The sequence below is a fragment of the Bos indicus x Bos taurus genome, chromosome 7 (genome assembly GCF_003369695.1).
Source record: "Bos indicus x Bos taurus breed Angus x Brahman F1 hybrid chromosome 7, Bos_hybrid_MaternalHap_v2.0, whole genome shotgun sequence".
NCBI classification, from domain to species: Eukaryota; Metazoa; Chordata; class Mammalia; order Artiodactyla; family Bovidae; genus Bos; species Bos indicus x Bos taurus.
Window position 1 is genome coordinate 61180074 of NC_040082.1, and position 18933 is coordinate 61199006.

The window sequence follows — 18933 nt, forward strand, 5'->3', positions numbered from 1 at the left end:
TTCAGATATAAAACGTGAATAATATCTTTATTTTAATATAACTTTTGTGTGCACAGAAACCATATAAGTAAAAAAGTGTACGATTACATAGGTGATTATATTACAAAAGGGAGAAAAACTACTACTAGTGTCTGAATATTGCATTTTAGATAGAGTTTCTGGTATATATATATGGTAAAGCTTTAAAGAAACCTGTTTCTTAAACTGAGCAGCAGGCCCACCTGTGGGGAGTGCTGTCTCCTCACAACCTTAGTATTTTTTGCCGAAAGGCCCAGATTTGAGTAAAGGGGAACGCCTTGAGCGCAGGATTCGGGCATAAGGGCTGCAGTCTGTTGAACTTTGGCAGGTGGGTGTTCGGGGAAGTAAGTTACGAAGAAACGGTTTCTTCCCTGGGGGCTGTTGGTTTGGTTGCTGGTTTTCCTGGTTGGCACCAAGGCGCTTTTTGGTAGAAGCCTGGCCTTGGAGTTTCAGCACAGTATGATACTGCTCCGCGATGCATGCTGCCTTCTTCCGAAGGTCCAGTTTTACTAGTGTCATATTATTCTGCAACTCAGCCAGCGTCTGATCCTAAGGAAGATGAACAGAGTTATAGAAAACATTTTCTGTCTGATCTATTAGAGAAACTCAAGAGGGCAAGGTAATACACACTATAGTTAATAAAACTTCTTTTTACAAAGATGAGCTCTGTATGGTCAGAGCTTTAATTGAATGGTGTGTGTGTGGGGGGTGCGTATTGGTTTTTAAGACCCAAACAAATAGCACTGAATAGAAGGACCTTTTCTAACACATCAGGTGGTATGAGCCTGAATAATTTTACTTAACCTCCAAGAGCCTCAGTTCCTGGGTGGGTATCAAATTAGGATGTATTTTTTTACATTTCCATATATCTGGATGGAATCAGGGTACATTTATTGATGACAGTGTCATAGCTTAATTGTTAGTGTTTTGTTTTACTATGGTTTCCTGCAGTTTAAGCATCTTGGATGAAATATGGTAGTATCTCCCTCCCTAGGACAGTTATAACAGAAAAAGCCTATAATTACTTAGCATAACGCCTTGTACTTAGTGAATGGTTACTTTGCAAGAAGAGAAACTCCCCTCACTAAAAGATTAGCCTAAAAATCTTTTTTATCTTCCTCATATATACTCTGACATGGGCTGATGGGAGAAAGTGATATATAGGCTGCCCCAACCTGTTTGATTAAGATGTCATCACAAGTGGCCAAGGCTTGGCGAAGTTTTCCTGCTCCAGTGTTGTGGCAACAGGCTCTTTCCGCTGACTGGAGAGACTCACCAAGTTTCTGAAGCTCTGTCCGCAGTAGCCTTATATTCTGAAAAAGGAAGAGTAGGAACCAAATTGTGGTCAAGACATCACGCCAAGTGATCTATAGGAGTCAGAGAACCATCTGGAGAGAAGTAAAATTAGAAGGCTAGCCGTAAGAATGCAGTAGCCACTCCAGGATGGCACAGAAAGCATCTTGTCCTCACATAAATCAGGGATACAGTGCTGGAAACTGTCTTAGGTGAGAGCTTTGGTAACGGAGAAAGCTAATTACCTTCTGGCCCTCCTCTAACTTCTTGTCCACATCAACGATGAAAGGCTTGGCTGAGGGTGGGGGTTCTAACATTTTCTGGTACTTCTGCAACTCTGAAGGAAAGAAACAATAACCTCACATGTGTAGGCTTTCTAGCCTTGGACTCTTTAACTGAATTAACAGTAGTATGCAAAAAACATAACAAGTGAGGCCATGTGCATCCCAGAATGAAACGTCAGGGGGATGTAGCTTGGCAGTCAAGGAAATTATGCTGGAGTTGGCCCCAGAAGGCCCAAGTTTGAAGAACAGCTTTCCCTGAAATACTTCTGCTTCCTGCCCTCTCTCCCTCCTCACCTTCAGTGGTGGAGTTTAGCTCTGCTTTGCATTGTTCCAGTTTAGCTTTAATCTCGTGGAACTGCTGGGTGGAAACAGAAGTCAATCTTTGTGACCGCCGTAGGGACAGTTCAGACCCTGAGGGTTGATGGGCCACTTGCTGCTGTCTGGCTTCCTGCAGGAGAGCTTCTAGCTCTTTAATCTTCTCATCTCGCTCCTAAAGGGAAACAGAACACAATTCTGTTCAGAGTCAGATGAATCCTACAGGTATAGATGACTGAAGAATGAACAAAAATTTCCCTGTAAATTAGCATTTACACCATTTCTTGGCCAAACTCTAAATCAGTTCATCAAACACAGATTGACATAAAGCACTAAGGAGACAAGAGAAAGGTGAATTACACATTCCGCCCCTACTTTATCTCAGGCAAGCTAGCGATGGGAATCTGAGCAGCTACTTGGGGCTGGTTCAGGGCAACTCACCTGAAGTTCTTCTTGGTAAAAACTTGTCAGTGACTCCTTGAGGATTGTTAGTTTGTCTTCATACAGTTCCTCTAGTAGTTCCTTTTGTGTGTCCAAATGTTCACTGTCAGAGGAGAAAAGAGAAGTCAGTGCAGATTCTGAGGAGTGAGCTTGGAAAGCAGATCTTGAGGCACTACTCCATCCTAGTCTCTACTTCCTACCCTACGGTCTAGAACAAGAGGGGTTACTCGGCTGGTACCTGCACCACTGTTCTCGTTGTTGCATCTGCTCCACCATCTCATTGCAAATTTCATCACGGAGCTGCACCTCCAGCCGCAACTTTTCCTGCCGTTCTTTTAAAAGCAGTGCTTTCATGGCTTCTACCACCTGTAGGAGCTCCTAGGAGGGACACACAGGTCAGAGGTTATCAGAAGTCCATGCCCTAAAAAGGTACAGGTCCACTTGGCACATAGCATGGAAAATGTATAGCCATCAAGCCGCTGCACCAAAGTTTTCTTGCATTCTCACCTCCTTCCCATATGTGGAGATGTCAACTTCATTTTCAATGTCATCACCAAGGCCTGGGTCAGTCTTAGCTCCAGTTTCTAAGCTGGGAGAAGTGCGCAGACTGTGTTCCTTGAGGAATGAATGTATCGATGGAAATCCAAGTTGCACAGGTGGAGCATGCACAAGCTGTGAGGGGAAAAAAATCTTAATCGAATCCATTACTAGTTCCTAGTTGCTTTCTGAAGTACAGGTACCAGCCCAAAGTGAGCACAATCATCACACCTATAGCTTCGCACCTGGCTAGCAATGGCTGAGAACTTGGCCACGTGAAGAGTCTCATCATAGGTAGACGCACAGGGATTCACATTGACAATCATGCAGGAGCGGCCTCGGCCTGTGAAGAAGCCTTGGAACACTCGAGTCAGCTTGCTGTCACGGAAGGGAACCAGGTTCTGCTTTGAGCTGGCAGGGAATTAAAGAGAATAGTGCTGTGAGCAGAGCTCTAGCCCCTGAGGAGATACTAGCACTAGCCCCTGTGATGATCAGGAAGTCTTTTAGCAAACTGCAGAGTTCCAGGCCATCCTGGCTTGCAGTGAAAAGCTTACCGGTTCTGCTGGTTTTGGCGCAGGGCAGCGATACAGCGGCCCAGGGTGTGCAGAGAAGTGTTAATGTTTCCTGCTTCCTTCAGCCGCTCACCACTCTTTTGATCTTTGCAGCGCTCTGAGCCAGCGAGATCACAGAGTGATAACCTTGAGTGATGGACAGGATCTGACATTAGGGCCCCATGTTATATGCTTTTTAGCCCCTTCATATAGTTCTAGGGAGGGGAGGGCCTGTGAAGAAACTCTGTACCCAAGGAAAGAGAACATGAATCTAATGGAAATAATTCCTTTGAGGACTGCCTTGTCCCCTCCCCCAACCACCATTTATGGCCCCAAAGCCCAAATTTCTAAATGGAAAAACTTACTCGCTAATCTTGGGGATTATATCTCCTTCCCCCTGAAGGTGCAGGATCCGGATTGAGAAGATGCTATGACTAGAAGTTAAAAAAAATAAAAGTCACTGCATATCTTCTATGATCAGGTGGAGGACTAATGTTTCCTGAAACACAGTGAAAGGCTGACTCATTAACCTACTAACCTGCGGCTAGAGTTCTGGTTCAGGTGGGTGCTGGCAAAGCTCTGGTTTTTACGACCCACTTTCAGGAGTTTCCAGGCCTCCTCAGCATCCTGAACATGAATCCAATTGAGATCTGATGTAAAGATGGGCATACATAAGATGGGAGCACCTAACTCTTTTCCAAGTCTCTCCCAAGGTCCCCTCCAGGGTTCATGCCAGCCACTGTTTTCCCATACCTTTTACGTAGGGATTGCCACTCTGATCCTCACACAGCCGCAGAGTCTGCCTCTTGCGCTGCTGGCTAGGCGGTTCTAACAGGTCATAAAGCAGTTCATTGTAGATCTCAAAGAAGGAGATCCAGATGGAGAAGCGAAGATCTGCAGGGACACTTACAGGGACAGTGTCTGGTTGTGCCCATCGGTGACTCATTTCTGGGGAAAAAGCCAATGTCCAGAGGATCAACTCAAGGGTAATCCACCTCTCCTTTAGCCTGCAGGGGCCTCAGAAAGTGGAACTCAGTTTGCAACCTCTAATCTGTACCCTTGGAGTTTTGGGGAGCAGAAAATGGGTTCCTACTGTTAATTGGCACAGAGCCCAGTCATGGTACATACCATCCAGCTGGCTACTGCTGGGAAACTGGCTACTGGAGGAGAGCCCTGCGATGCCACTGTCAAAGCTGGTGCTGGTACCCATCCGGCTGTCAATGTAGACACTTTTCTTTAAGGAGGTGGACAGCTCCTCCTGGAGGGGTCCAGGGATAAGATATGCATAAAACTTTCTGGAGGTTTGTCCCCTATCCCTGCCTCTATGAATACCAACACTTTACCTCTTGGAGGCCTCCATTTAGTAGGGCCAGTTTCTTTAATTCCTCCTGCCGGATCTGCTTGCTGTCTAGCCACATTACCTCATTGGAGAACAAGGGCTTCAGATTAGGTGTTGGATGAAGCTGGCCTTGGAGGCTATTGAAGATCAGAGCCAGGGACCTAGGCAGGATCCCACCATCCTTGATGGTACCTGGAGGCATGCAAAAGATGGACAGTTGCAGCAAGCACTGTTCAACTCAGAGCATCAAAAGCCAAAGACAATCAGCAGTTCTGTGAGGCCTAATACTCACCTTGAATTGTGTAGGTTTTCCCTGAGTTGGTGACTCCATATGTATAGATGAGCCAGTTCTGTCCTTTAAGTACATCCTTTACCATCTCCTTCACAGTCAGGTTGAAGAAAGATGCCTGTCCCACTTCTGGTCCAAAGATCTAGGGATAGACCCAATTTCTCAGAGACCCATCCTTCATCTGGAGAAGGCAATGGCACCCCACTCCAGTACTCTTGCCTGGAAAATCCCATGGATGGAGGAGCCTGGTAGGCTGCAGTCCATGGGGTCACTAAGAGTCAGACATGACTGAGCAACTTCACTTTCACGTTTTACTTTCTTGCATTGGAGAAGGAAATGGCAACCCACTCCAGTATTCTTGCCTGGAGAATCCCAGGGACAGGGGAGCCTGGTGGGCTGCCATCTATGGGGTCGCACAGAATTGGACATGACTGAAGCGACTTAGCAGCAGCAGCAGCATCCTTCATCTCCCACTTTTCCCTGTGCCAAGCCAGAAAATACATCCCTTCCTGGGTGGTTGGCTCTGGAGACTACTCAAGCAGCTTCTTCCTGCAGTGCTACCAGTTGCTGCCTAAATACTCTCTGCCAGTCCATCTTTCATCCAAATCAATAAATACTTACAGAATGCTATCCGCTAAGTCCAATGCTGCACACAATATGGAGCAACATAATGGTCACAAGCATGGGCTTGGTAGATGAATCTAGATTCAAGTCCTAACTCTAACAATGACTAGTACATGGCCTCAGGAACATTATATTCAATGAGTCACAATATCCTTACCCGGAAAATAGGGACAGTGATGATAGTAACAACAGAGTTGTTGGGAATTAATGTATATAAAGTACATGACTGACAACACATAAGGGTCCCCCAAACCGTAGACATGCATATATAATGAACTCAGTCAAGTAAAATGCTTTCCTTCTGAAGAGGGAATATAGCTGCTCCTACATGTTGGTCCCTTGTTCACATATCAGTAACTCCATACCTGGGAAAAGGTGAATCTGTGGGTGGCCTGTCCAATTCCTCGCTCGTTGCTCTTCTGGGCAAAAGAGTCCTTGGGTGCCTGAAGGGCAAGGGTCTCCATATTCTCAATACAGACACAACCCTGAGATGGGGGAAAACAGTTGTCACAAAAGGAAACAATCCTGGGAACCTCTGTTGTACGTATCATTCCTTCTTTTAAATCCTCCCTCCTCAGAAACATACCTGATCCTCCTGTCGTTCTAACTCTGAAGGTAACAAGGGCCTGACCCTCAGGTATACTTTCACCTTCTCTGTACCATCTTCAGATGGAACCTGTAGTAGAATTCCCAGTCAGAATCACAGATTAATCTCAGTTACTTCTGAGCAGATAGGCAAACACAACATAGTTTCTGGGAATCATGCTAACACTATCCCAATTAACTTCAGATGACTCTGTGCCGTTACTCTGGTTCCATAATCATTCCAACCCACATGGAGTTTTTCAGTACTTAAGCACCATTCCTTGTCTCTTCAGTATCCTGAAAACTTGGCTTACCACAGATTATCTGCATCAGAAGTGGCTGACTGATACAAAAATCAGTGTGTGATATTATAGCAAAACACAGTAGTGAAGCACTTTCCATGTGTGCTAAGCCGCTTGTGTCCGACTCTGACACTATGAACCACAGCCCGCCAGGTTCCTCTGTCCATGGAATTTTCCAGGCAAGAATACTGGAGTGGGTTGCCATGCTCTCCTCCAGGGGATCTTCCCAGCCCAGGGATTGAACCCATGTCTCTTACGTCTCTTGCATTGGCAGGTGGCTTCTTTACCATTAGTACCCCTAGGAAGACCCAGTTAAGCACTTTGGAGGCAGACATACCTGAATTTGAGTCCCAGTTTCATCATTTAGTAACTATTAGATCTTAAATAATCACACCCACCACGTTCATTTAACAAATATTTATAGACGTCTACTCTGGCCTAGAAATTCTAAGAGGCTCTGGTAGCCCACAGTGAAGAATATTACCAAGGCTTCTGCTCTTATGAAACTTCTACAGAAGAGAAGACTTCTGAGTGGAGCTGTTCTCAATTACGGGCATTTCCCTTTCAAGAGACATTTAATAATGTTAGGACAGGTATCGTGGTTGTCACAAATGGGAAGGATCTACTGAATTCTAGTGGGTAGAAGCCAGGAATGCTGCTTAACATCTTAAATTGCACAGGATAGCCCCCTATAACAAAGAATTATGGCTCCAAACATCCATAATGCTGCACCTGAGAAACAGCTCAGCAGAAAGAAAGTTTCCTTAAATGGAAGCTATGGTTGATATTAAAACCTGAATGTACATTTCACCTACGTAATGGTGATATGAACTTGTGCAAATTAACTAAAACGTCTGGGCCTCATGGTGAAGGAGAGACGACGACTGCCTTTCCTCACAGGATAAACTGAGAGTAAGCGTTCAGTTTCATTAATGCAACGCAATTAATAGCTTTCTTATGGACACACAACTGTACATTTTTTACTTATCATGCTCTTAATTTTGAGTTGACCTGTCAAACTCTAGAATTCCTGGGTTTTTTACCTCATGCTTCTCTGTATGGACAACTAGTAGGCTGATTATATCACTTTCAGTCTCCAAGCCACTCTTCAACTCCTTTACCTGCTTGTCTTCCAGGGAGGTGGAGATGACAGAGCAGTCTGACAGCAGGTCCTTGCGTATCACGGATCCCAAATCTGCAGCTGTGGACTCAAACATGGGGGAGACTACGACCTCCTCATCGGACAGCAAGCCAGCTGGTGGAGAAAGGATCCCTTGCGACATGTCAGCAGGGGCAGTTTAGGTCTAAAAAGAGACAAGAGTGGGTAGGGAGGAGAACCTTAAGGGATAAAAGGGGCTGAAGAATTCTGAAGAATTCAGCCTCTTTTCTAGGTAAGAAACAACTCCCTGGCCCCAGGACAACCTAGTCTCGCTGCCTGAATTCCTACTCCCTTTTCCTTTCAACTACCAGCAAACGGGAAAGAGAGAAAGAGTTAATCATTTAATCCAATCTGAGGCAGCATTTCGGACCGCAAACAGGAATGAACAGATATCTAACTCCGAAAACATAAGGCCAAGTTCCAAGCAGGGAGCCTCCCTCAAGCCGTGTCAGTAGCCCTAGGCTCATTCTCTAAACCTCGCCCCTAGGCCCACGGTGAGGACAGAATTATTAAGAAAAACAGAAATAGCGGCAGTTCCGCTTTCTGAACGCCTAATCCGCCAGAGCAAAGGTGCCCCAACTTGGCTCAAGTACAGCCGCACACTCACCTAAAGACGCCACACTTCTACGGTACCGGCTCACTCACACCCCACAGCCGAAACTGGACTTTCGCAGCTTGAGAGCACAACTCCACCCACGAAGCGCACCTTTGTTACTGATACAATGTTTTAAATTGCGCGCTGCGTTCGTTCGGCCAATCAGATAGCGAAGCTTGCACCTACCAATCAGTGCAAGGGGGCGGGCGAAACCCGGAAACAGTTTTCTTCGGCTTGACCTCTCTGCTCAAATGTGGGACGGGTTACCAACTGTCGGATTTTGGAGCTGCGTCAACTGGAACTTCGGTTTATCAGTTTTTCTTGAACCCTAGGCATTTCTTTTCTAAAAAGCCTGAAGGAAATCCTAAGGCTTCAGCCACCATTCTCTGTTCTTTCGCACATTCCTTCCCAGGAACTCACAAGAATACCTGATTTTGGGCGCTAGTTCATCTTAGGGTGGGGACAGGGGGCTACATTTCCCAGGATGCACCGCGAATAAACGCTGGAACTCTATTTCCCAGAATTCCTTGGGCTTCAATTCAGCCAGAAATCTTCCTTCGGGGGTTGGAGACGTCGGGGCCAAGATGGCGACGGGAACGGGCAGTAAGTATTTGCCTTGCTTTTGCGTGGAAGGTGTTTGTAGAACCAAGGCCAGGCAACAGATTTGTCACACTCGCAGGGAGTAGAAGCAGTGATTTACCTGAGAGCCCAGAGCCGTCAGAGACTTGGGCTTGAGCGGCGCTGTTAAGGCCAGCGGTTGGGGGTTGAGGGCCCAGAAGCGTGAAGTCTTGTATTTCAGTAAGGCTGCGGAGTTTTTTTGTTTTTAGAATTTTTATTGGCTGCGCTGGGTCTTCGTCGCTTCCCGTGGACTGTTCTCTAGTTGCCACGATGAGTGCTCCTCTGTAGTTGTGGTGTGCAAGGCCACGGAGCTTTGCGAAAAGCAGCCCAAGAGAATTCTTGTATGTTTGTCAGCTTTGCGGGGTGAGAGGGAAAAAAGGTGCCTTAGAGGCTCCGGCGTGCGGACAGAGATACTGTGAACCATATGGAGTGCCCGGGGTCCCAAACTGTCATTTTCTGGCGAACATTTGTGAGGCCTGTACTCACAGAGAAATGGGGCATGTTAATCATGAGCTTTTTCTGCCACTAGGGAAAAAATGCATTTCGTGTATCTCAGCCATTTTGCCCTGTTTCAGGGACTGAGAAGGTCTCTTAGGCCTAACAGCTTGAGGGAAACGGGTGTAACAGAGAGAAGTAAACAAGTTTATGCTAAGAAGGAGGCGGGGCAGTAGCGGGGGTTGGCCGCTCGGAATCCTGGGAAATAAGGCCTGGGTGCACATTGGAATAAAGCATTCTTTTTTTTTTTTTTGCCAGAACAGGGCGGGGAGGTTGGTGGTAGGCAGGATCATGAAACCCATGTCCCCGCTAGTGAAAAGGCACAGACTTAACCACTGGGGAAGTTCCTGGAATAAAGTATTCTTAAAACTGGGTTTTTTGGAAGAACTGCCCTAAATTAACTTGACTTTTTTTTTTTTTTTTTTAAATATGGTAGAGTAACCATGGCATTTAAAGAAAAATGTTTTGCCAGATAATCAAGTGCAGTTCTCATGCAATGAATAGGCACCATCCTAGTGGTGGTGTTACTAGAGAGGTGAAAATCAAGATTTGGTGATAGTGGCTCACTTTGTCCTTACAGGTTAGGACATTTTTGTATTAAACTTTTAATCCTCCCTTTGGGGCTTAGAGTTAGTGCCTCAGTGGTTGTCTCTAAATCTTTCCTTTCAGAACATAAGCTGCTGAGTACTGGCCCTACAGAGCCATGGTCCATCCGAGAAAAGCTGTGTTTAGCGTCTTCTGTCATGAGGAGTGGCGATCAAAATTGGTAAGGTATCTAGGATGTCTGCTTCCTTGGGTATTAGAAACCGTTGTTTTTTGTTTTTTGTTTTTTTTTCCTTCATGTAAATACAGGTGGATTCCAGTAGTTAACCTTTAAGCAGCATTTGTTTAACAGCCTTCTTGAGATGCAATTCACATGTCATAAAATTATATTCACAGAATTCCCAGTATATTCACAGAATTTAATTTATTAAAATTATTAAAACTTATTAATATAATTTTATTTATTAAATTCATAGAATTTAATATATATCTGTAATAGGACCAGCGCTAGAGTCTAATTTTACATTTTAAATACACTTGAAAAGAAACCTCTTACCCCTTAAGCAATCACTCTACAAATCTCTTTACCTCTCTAATATTTCCTCCTCCCTCATCACTCATCTACTTTCTGTCTCTCTATAGCTTATTCTGATCATTTCATATAGATGGAATCATATACTTTGTGGTACTCTGGGGCTGGCTTCTTTCACTTAGCATAATGCTTTCAGGGTTCATGCTGGAGTATGTATCAGTACTTTATTCTTTGTTTTGAGGAAATTGTAGTTCCTTGTTTACAAAATGGGTTTACTACATTTTGTTCATTTGTTGATGAACATTTGGGTTATTTTTACTTTTCTGAATATTATAATTAATGCTGCTGTGAACATTTGTGTACAAGCTTTTGTGCAGGCATGTTTTCATTTTTCTTGAAAGAGTGGAATTGCTGGATCATAGTTCAGTTCAGTTGCTCAGTCGTGTCTGACTCTGTGACCCCATGGGATGCAGCACACCAGACTTCCCTGTCCATTACCAGTTCCCAGAGTTTACTCAAACTCATGTCCATTGAGTTGGTGATGCCATCCAACCATCTCATCTGTTGTCCCCTTCTCCTCCCGCCTTCAGTCTTTCCCAGCATCATGTCTTTTAAGTACCAGAAAGTAGGACTGTGTGTGTTTTCCAGTCTTTTTTTCTACCAGGACATACTCTCATTTTTAACATTTGTTCCCCCCACCCCCCCCCTCTTTTTTTCTCTTAGTATCTAAAGATACCTTTTAATTGTCTTAAGTGTTCAAATTACTTAATAAATTTGCATTTGTAGGGTTTATCTCTACTACTTTAACCATTCAAATGAGTTTATGAAAGCACCATTACTGATCACATGTAACACTTCTACAATTCTATATATTTTTCAAATAACTTTTCAAAGAGGAAACCAGAATACTCTAGGTAGCAGCTATTCTTGAGCTGGTAAACCCCGACAAAACAAAGCATGGTAATTTGACGAATCTCAGATTGAACTTAAATATAACTTAAATATAAACTGAACTCATTTTTATACAAAATATTAATATCAAGTAAACTGGATTGAAATAGAACTCAATATGTATATTTTATTACATTTTTCTTTAAAAAATATAAGAACACTTAAGTAAAAGTTTGAAATTTAAAATTGTATTTATGTTTTGAGGAGGTTATTAAGACATAAAGTTCAAAATTCAAAATGGTACACATCTGTATCTTATCTCCCAGGATTAGCAGTTCCTTGTGTGTTTCTCTGCCATTAAATTTTATACTTGAACAAATAAATATTTTCTTTTTTCCTCTCCTTTAAAAAAAAATCCTGTATTTTTGGCTGCGCTGGGTCTTAGTTGCTGTGCATGGGCTTTCTCTAGTTGCTGAGAGCGGAGGCTGCTTTTCCTTGCAGTGTGCATTATGGTGACTTATTTTGTTGCAGAGTCTGGGCTCTGAAGGCAGGGCCTTCGTTGCCCCATGACATGTGGAATCTTTGCACAGTGGGAACTGAACCTGTGTCCCCTGAATTGGCAAACAGATTCTTAACCATTGGACCACCTTTTCTCTCTTCTTTAAACACAAGTGGCCCTGAGTAGGAAATGGCAACCCTCTCCAGTATTCTTGCCTGGGAAATTAAATGGATGGAGGAGCCTAATGAGCTACAGTCCATGGAGTTGGACATGACTGAGCACTCATGCATTCACGCAATGTATAGTATGTAATTTTTACTGCTGTGTAAAGCAAATAAAGATCTTTCTCAAAATAAACACAACTGGTTACATACTATGCACATTTTACTTTACTTTGGCACTGCTGCCTTTTTTTTCCCCTTCACCTTAGTATTGTACCTTATAGATCATTGTATATCTTCATATGAATATCTAGCTCTTTTTTAAACAGCTGCATGATACTGTTTTATGGATATACCATAATTTATTTAACTAGAACTCTGTTGATGGACATATGCTAATAGAAATATAGCGTTGTATAGTTATGTGTGGATTTGTATCTTAGACAAACTGAAAGTGGAATTATGGATTCAAAGAACATATAAGTTAAAAAAATTTGTTAAGCATTTCAGTTGCCCTACTCAGAGATTTGTTTCAGTTTATACTCCCATTGGTGATATGTTATACCTATTTTTCTATGCCTTGGCTCATAGAATGTGTTGTTACGTATTTTTGATCATTGACAGTATAAGATCAAAACTTTGAAACAGTTCTCATATCTTTCACTTGCATCTGTCCTATGATGAGTGAAGTTAAATGTCTTCTGTTAAAAAGACACCTGTATTTGCTTTTCTGTAAACTATTCCCATTTTTCTACCTATTAGTCTTTCTCTTTAATTTTACTGGTGGGGTGGGGAGGGTGAAGGTGGCTCCTTATATATTAGGGAGATTAGCCATTTATCTACATCTTGGGGTACATTTTTAAAAAACTAGTGTGCTATTTGGCTTTACTTGATGTAGTATTTTTACATTAAGGGTCTTAAAAATACAGTTTATTTATTAAAAATTTTCTCTTATAGCTCCTGGATTTTGTGACTTAATTAGAAAGTTCTTCCCTAGTCCAAGGTTATAAAATACTTGTCCTTTTTTTCCCCTAGTACTTTTGTGTACATTTTAAAAAATATTTAAATCTTGATTTGGAGGCTTTTTTTGATTTAAAGAAAGTTTGTTATGGATCAGACTTTATTTTTTGCTGATAGTTGTCTACATAACAATGTTAAAGTGAATTTTTTTATAAACTAACTCTGTGAAACCATTATCCCAACACAGAATTTAAAAGTCTTCTTTTTAAAGTTGTGAAATACTTGAACCTCATAGAGAAGTAGGCAGAATAATATAGAGTGCCCGTGTATCTGGTACCTGGATTTAACAAATCCTAATGTTTTGTCGTGTTTCCTTCAGATCTTTTTAAAGAAATAGACAAAGTTGAAGCCCCTTCACACTCTTGCTTCAAGCCATTTCAGTCTGTTTTCATTTTTGCCTTTTCTTCCTTTTTCTTTATATCTCTTAGCTTTTTAAAGGGTCATATAAGTGCATCATAGCAGAAAATCGTGTCTTTTTTTTTCAGTAAATATTGTTATGAATATGTTCTGTATCACCACATATATTTCATAGTTATTTTTATGGGTGTAATATTTTCTTGAGAAGTACCATAAGTTAAATGTGCTGTTACAGTCATTTAGAAAAAACCTAACTGTTCATCAGTCTGATCAGCACACTTGTGGTTATTGTGGGGAGGATGTCCATGCCTTCTTCCTGGTGCTTCTTTTGTGAAATTATTTTCTTATATTATGTTCTTAAGAACTGTATTAGTAGATCAAAAGATAACTTTTGGGAGTCTGGAATATTGCTTCTCAAAAGACAGATATTTTCTAAAAGAACCAAAGAAAAAATTTCCCAAATGAACAGAAATGATACCTTAGTGTAGGTCCTAATACCTTCACTTCACTCAGGAAATACATCATGTAGGGAAACTGTTTATCAGTGATACTTGCCCTCCAAAATGACTTTTCAGTAGCTGTGTCCTTTGCCATAGTCATGTATTCCAGAATGTTTCCCAGTAGCAGTTTTTTCCCCAGATTTTGTACTCTAAACCTTGAACTGTGGATATATACCTTCTCTCTCTTTTTTTTCAATTTAGTGTGTGATGCTTTTCTCATTTTGTAGGGTATCAGTTAGCAGAGCAATCAAGCCCTTTGCAGAACCTGGCCGCCCTCCAGACTGGTTCTCTCAAAAAGTAAGTTCCCAAGTACATGTTCTTTTAGAGCACTTTTTGAGATGTAAAGTGGGTTCCCTTCCAGGTCCTGCTCCCCCCCGCTCCTTTTCTACCCCCCCCCCCCCTTTTTTTTTGTCTTTAAGTATTTTGCTCATTTGGGCTTCCCTGGTTGCTCTGTGGTAAAGAATCCGCCTGCCAATGTAGGAGATATGGGTTGGGCCCCCGGTCGGGAAGAGCCCCTGGAAAAGGAAATGGCAGCCCTCTCCAGTATTCTTGCCTGGGAAATCCCATGGACAGAGGAGCCTGGACGGGCTATAGTTCATCAGGTCGCAAAAGAGTTTGACACAACCTGGTAACTAAATGACAACATCTTGCTTTTTTATTTGCTCTTATGTTTGTTTCTTTTTTAAATTTTATTGACATATAGTTGATTTACAATGTGTTAATTTCTCCCCTCCACACCCTCCCCCTGATAACCACAAGTCTGTTCTCTGTATCTGGAAATCTGTTTCTGTTTCATACATACATTCATTTGTATTGTAGTTTAGATTCTACATATAAATGATATCATATGGTATTTGTCTTTCTCTTTCTGACTTACTTTGCCTAGTATGATCTCTGATTCTATCCTTGTTGCTGCAAATGGCATTATTTCATTCTTTTTTATGATTGAGGAATAATTCCATTATGTGCATACACGCACACACTTCATTTTCTTTATCCATGCATCTGTTGATGGACATTAAGGTTGTTTTCATGTCTTGACTGTTGTAAATAGTGCCGCTATAAACATAGAGGTGCATATATATTTTCAAATTGTAGTTTTGTCCAGATATATGCCCCAGAGTAGGATTACTGGATCATATGATAGTTCTATTTTTCATATTTTGTGGAACCTCTATACTGTTTTCTATATTTACATTTCCAACAATAGTGTTAGAGGGTTCTCTTTTCTCCATGCCCTCTCTAACATTTATTATTTGTAAAGTTTTTAGTGATGGTCTTTCTGACCACTGTGACCAGGTCCTGCCCTTTTAAATCACAAGGCTTTTGTACCATGAAGAGTAGTTGAGAATACTTTTCCTTTTTCTCAGTATTTGCCAATCCATCCATGTACGCTCACACTATTACAAACTGTTCTTTTCAGTGTAGCATAGAGTGAAAAGCGCCGTCTTGTACATTAGGTAGATCTGAGTTTAATATGATTTTACTTAAAACTTTGAACCATGATCCTCAGTTTTTCTGATTTGTAGAATAGAGATAAAAGTTGATTCAAGCTTGTTTCAAAGATTTTGTTGAGATAATACCTAGAAAACATTTAGCACTGCTGCCGTTGCTGCTAAGTCACTTCAGTCGTGTCCGACTCTGTGCGACCTCATAGACGGGAGCCCACCAGGCTCCACTGTCCCTGGGATTCTCCAGGCAAGAACACTGGAGTGGGTTGCCATTTCCTTCTCCAATGCATGAAAGTGAAAAGTAAAAGTGAAGTCACTCAGTCGTACCCGACTCTTAGCGACCCCATGGACTGCAGCCTACCAGGCTCCTCCGTCCATGGGATTTTCCAGGCAAGAGTACTGGAGTGGGTTGCCATTGTGTGCCATGTATATAGTAACTACTCAGTAGATATTAGATACAAATATTGGCTCGTGGCTTGTCTTTCCCCAAATACACAAATTCCATGCCAGAATTTATATTATGTATTATACAAATACATATTTGTATTCTGTATTATGGTATTGATTATTTTTAACTGATTTGATTGCAAAGTAATTTGTCCTCCTAGAAGCTACTCATGCCTTAAATATAGCTCTCCTGTCTAAACCTTAGTGTAACATGTTGAAATTTTAAAAGGTTGTCCGGTTTTAGGCTTGGTCATCATTTTTTCACTTTTTTCCACAGCACTGTGCTTCCCAGTACTCAGAGCTTCTAGAGACCACTGAGACCCCAAAGTGAGTACAGAGCCAGGCATTTGAACCAAATCTCTTTAGTGGAGAATATTTACTATAGAAGTCTGCTTTTTTTTAAAGAAATTATTTATATTATGGTATGATAAAATTGTAAAAATACAGTAGTAATAATATTTGGTTAGGTGGTGGAGAAGCCTCAAAGAAAGCAAGTGGGGGTAGAAATAATGTTCTTATTCAAGTCTGTGTGTTTGTGTTTTTTAATTTTCCATAGACGGAAACGGGGTGAAAAGGGAGAAGTGGTAGAAACCGTTGAAGATGTCATTGTTCGGAAACTGACTGCTGAGCGAGTTGAGGAACTAAAGAAAGTGATAAAAGAAACCCAGGAAAAATATAGGTACTTATCAGAGAGAATGCAAAATGGTTGGGAGAGACAAATGGGGCTAACTTACTCTAGTCAGAAATTTTTGAATAGATTAAAAAACCTAGTTTACCCACCTCTCATCCTACAGACGACTGAAAAGAGATGCAGAACTAATTCAAGCTGGGCACATGGACAGCAGACTGGATGAACTTTGCAATGACATTGCGATGTGGGTTATATTATTTTTCCATCTATACTTCTCTTTTTTGCCCTCTTTACTCCTTAAGTAATCTGGCTTATTTCCTACATCTGCCACCCCTTTAGACTTGGGAGATTTTTGGAAAGGCACAGCTGCAGAGTGGCCTGGAAGCTGGGAGGGGGTGGTGAGTCTTAGAAGGTAATGTGATAGAACATTTCACTGTGAGAATATAACTTAGTTCTAACTTAAAAGTGGCTCTAGTTTGCCGGGTAAAGAACTGGTAGTTAGGTAGTATACTCAAACTTCCCTATTTTGCTGATAAAGTTTGTGGGGTTTTTTTTTTTTCCTTTAGGCTTTTCCTCTAAAAAGAGCTAGCCTGGCAAAAAAAACATTTCCTTGTGAGGGCACTATGAATTGTGGAGGAGCTAGAGTCAGCTAGGATCTAACCCTTAATTTTCTCTTTAGGAAAAAGAAACTGGAAGAAGAGGAGGCTGAAGTAAAGAGGAAGGCTACAGATGCAGCATATCAGGGTAAGGTGAACCTAATGACTAGCAGTTGACTGTACAGTACGGCATGTTGATGGCAGTCGAAAAATATTTGTTAACACGGAATCCACTGATTCCAATTTACTTGCACACTTTCCTCTGTCATCTTCTCTTTCATCAGAATAAAAGTGTCCGTTTGTGTCCAGGAAGAAGCTCTTAGAAAGTGAGCTCTATTCACAACTCACTAGACCTTTTGACTTTTAAGTACAAAAGCCTGATAATAACCTACTGAACATAAACAAGGTTTTAGAAGTCAGATTCTGTAAAAAGCTTGAGAATAGCTCAGTCACTGGATAAGGGAAGGAACTTAAGCATTTATAACTCTAGGAATGCATGCTGTGAACGAATAAGGTCTTTCCTTGTTTAAGCAGAATCTCAAGTTGTTGTAGGGGATACTGAGGGATGTTTAAACTGCTTTCCTACTCTAGGAACCTTTGGGGTATACGAATTTGCTCATAGGAAAAATTAGGCTAAAAACTTGGAAAGAAAGCTTTCTAATCTAGATTCTTAACATTGCTTTAATAATACAACATCTCTATTTGTCTTTTGTTGTATAATAGCAGAGTAGAGTCTAGTTTTATTTTTTTACTCTTGAAGACAGAAATCATTCTTTTTTATGTTCTAGCCCGTCAAGCAGTAAAAACACCCCCTCGGAGGTTACCTACTGTGATGGTCCGCTCTCCTATAGATTCTGCCTCCCCTGGAGGTGATTATCCACTTGGGGACTTGTCTGCAACCACTATGGAAGAGGCCGCCTCTGGGGTGAGTATATTACCATCCACAGGAATTGATCAGCAAGGGGCAATAAGCCAGCTGAGAGCTGAGTAATGAGGAAACCACTTTTGGCTTAGAGACAGTTTCCTCTCTTGGTCTGAATGCTGAAGACTCATCATGTTCTGTGCTTTAGGATAAGAATGGACCTAAAAACATAGAGCCTTTTGAACCATTTTTAGAAATAGGTAAAAGACTAAGTTAAGGAGTTACTTGTAAGTGTACTGGTCTTATGAAATTCTTGCTGAAATATAGGATGACTTCTCTGTAAATACAGTATTGGTAGTGGGTAAGGAGTTTATAAAAGGCAAGTTGGGTGGAAAGATTGAGTCATTTTGGGTTTGAGTGGGTGGAAGAGAAAAATTTGCGGGGGAGGAAGATGTGATTAAGAGCAAGAGGGGTTGAGGGTTTCTGGGCAGTTCCACTCAGGACTAATAAAGTAATAGTTAGATACACTAACCCATCCAGATTAGTAAGGAACCTTCCTGAGTTTGAGAAGTCAGATAAAGGTTCTCTGTTGTCTCTTAGGTAACCCCTGGGACTTTGCCGAGTACCCCAGTCACCTCGTTTCCTGGAATTCCTGACACCCTTCCTCCAGGCTCTGCACCCTTAGAAGCCCCCATGACCCCAGTAACAGATGATTCACCCCAGAAAAAGATGCTTGGACAGAAAGCAACTCCACCCCCTTCCCCTCTGCTGTCAGAGCTCTTGAAGAAGGGCAGCCTCCTGCCTACTAGCCCCAGACTGGTATGGAGACTTCTGTGGGTGTTTGAGAGCTGTGGTGATTTAGTAATTTGGAAGGGAGTGCCCGGGACCTAAAATATAACCTAAAATATACATGGAAAAAAAGTTCAAAAGAGGAAGAGATCTCCTAGTTAAATGTTAATTTAAAAACAAAACAAGTAGTTGATAGTATCCTTGGGTCC

The 18933-nt window shown here is 41.9% G+C and overlaps 3 protein-coding genes across 18 annotated transcripts in view; 2 read left to right on the top strand and 1 right to left on the bottom strand.

Moving 5' to 3' along the window:
• CDC23 (cell division cycle 23) overlaps positions 1-7802 on the top strand; it is a 28411-nt gene extending 20609 nt beyond the window's left edge. The window contains exon 16 of the mRNA XM_027546400.1: positions 7715-7802. Within this exon, the coding sequence (XP_027402201.1) occupies positions 7715-7741 (27 nt within the window). The 3' untranslated portion in view covers positions 7742-7802. The remainder of the gene's footprint in view (positions 1-7714) is intronic.
• KIF20A (kinesin family member 20A) lies at positions 1-8473 on the bottom strand. Its single transcript, XM_027546398.1, has 19 exons — positions 8345-8473; positions 7700-7882; positions 6278-6367; positions 6057-6176; positions 5071-5209; positions 4783-4970; positions 4568-4697; positions 4193-4387; positions 3978-4089; positions 3805-3873; positions 3443-3586; positions 3134-3299; positions 2859-3023; positions 2590-2729; positions 2352-2454; positions 1890-2085; positions 1557-1648; positions 1194-1331; positions 1-567 (listed from the first exon to the last, which is right to left on the bottom strand). Exons 2-19 carry the CDS (start codon positions 7859-7861, stop codon positions 250-252), a joined length of 2667 nt encoding a protein of 888 aa, XP_027402199.1. The 5' UTR covers positions 7862-7882; positions 8345-8473; the 3' UTR covers positions 1-249.
• The window catches only part of BRD8 (bromodomain containing 8), a 20877-nt gene continuing 10381 nt past the window's right edge, over positions 8438-18933 (top strand). For 4 of the 16 annotated variants that reach the window (XM_027546389.1, XM_027546381.1, XM_027546390.1 and 1 more), the window contains exons 1-9: positions 8438-8935; positions 10115-10211; positions 14176-14245; positions 16124-16173; positions 16403-16525; positions 16641-16721; positions 17157-17221; positions 17862-17998; positions 18536-18754. In XM_027546389.1, the coding sequence (XP_027402190.1) occupies positions 8917-8935; positions 10115-10211; positions 14176-14245; positions 16124-16173; positions 16403-16525; positions 16641-16721; positions 17157-17221; positions 17862-17998; positions 18536-18754 (861 nt within the window). In that variant the 5' untranslated portion in view covers positions 8438-8916. Of the gene's footprint in view, positions 8936-9881; positions 10026-10114; positions 10217-14175; positions 14246-16123; positions 16174-16402; positions 16526-16640; positions 17222-17861; positions 17999-18535; positions 18755-18933 lie in introns of those variants that run through there. The other 12 variants (XR_003511810.1, XR_003511811.1, XM_027546382.1 and 9 more) reach the window with 11 other exon arrangements.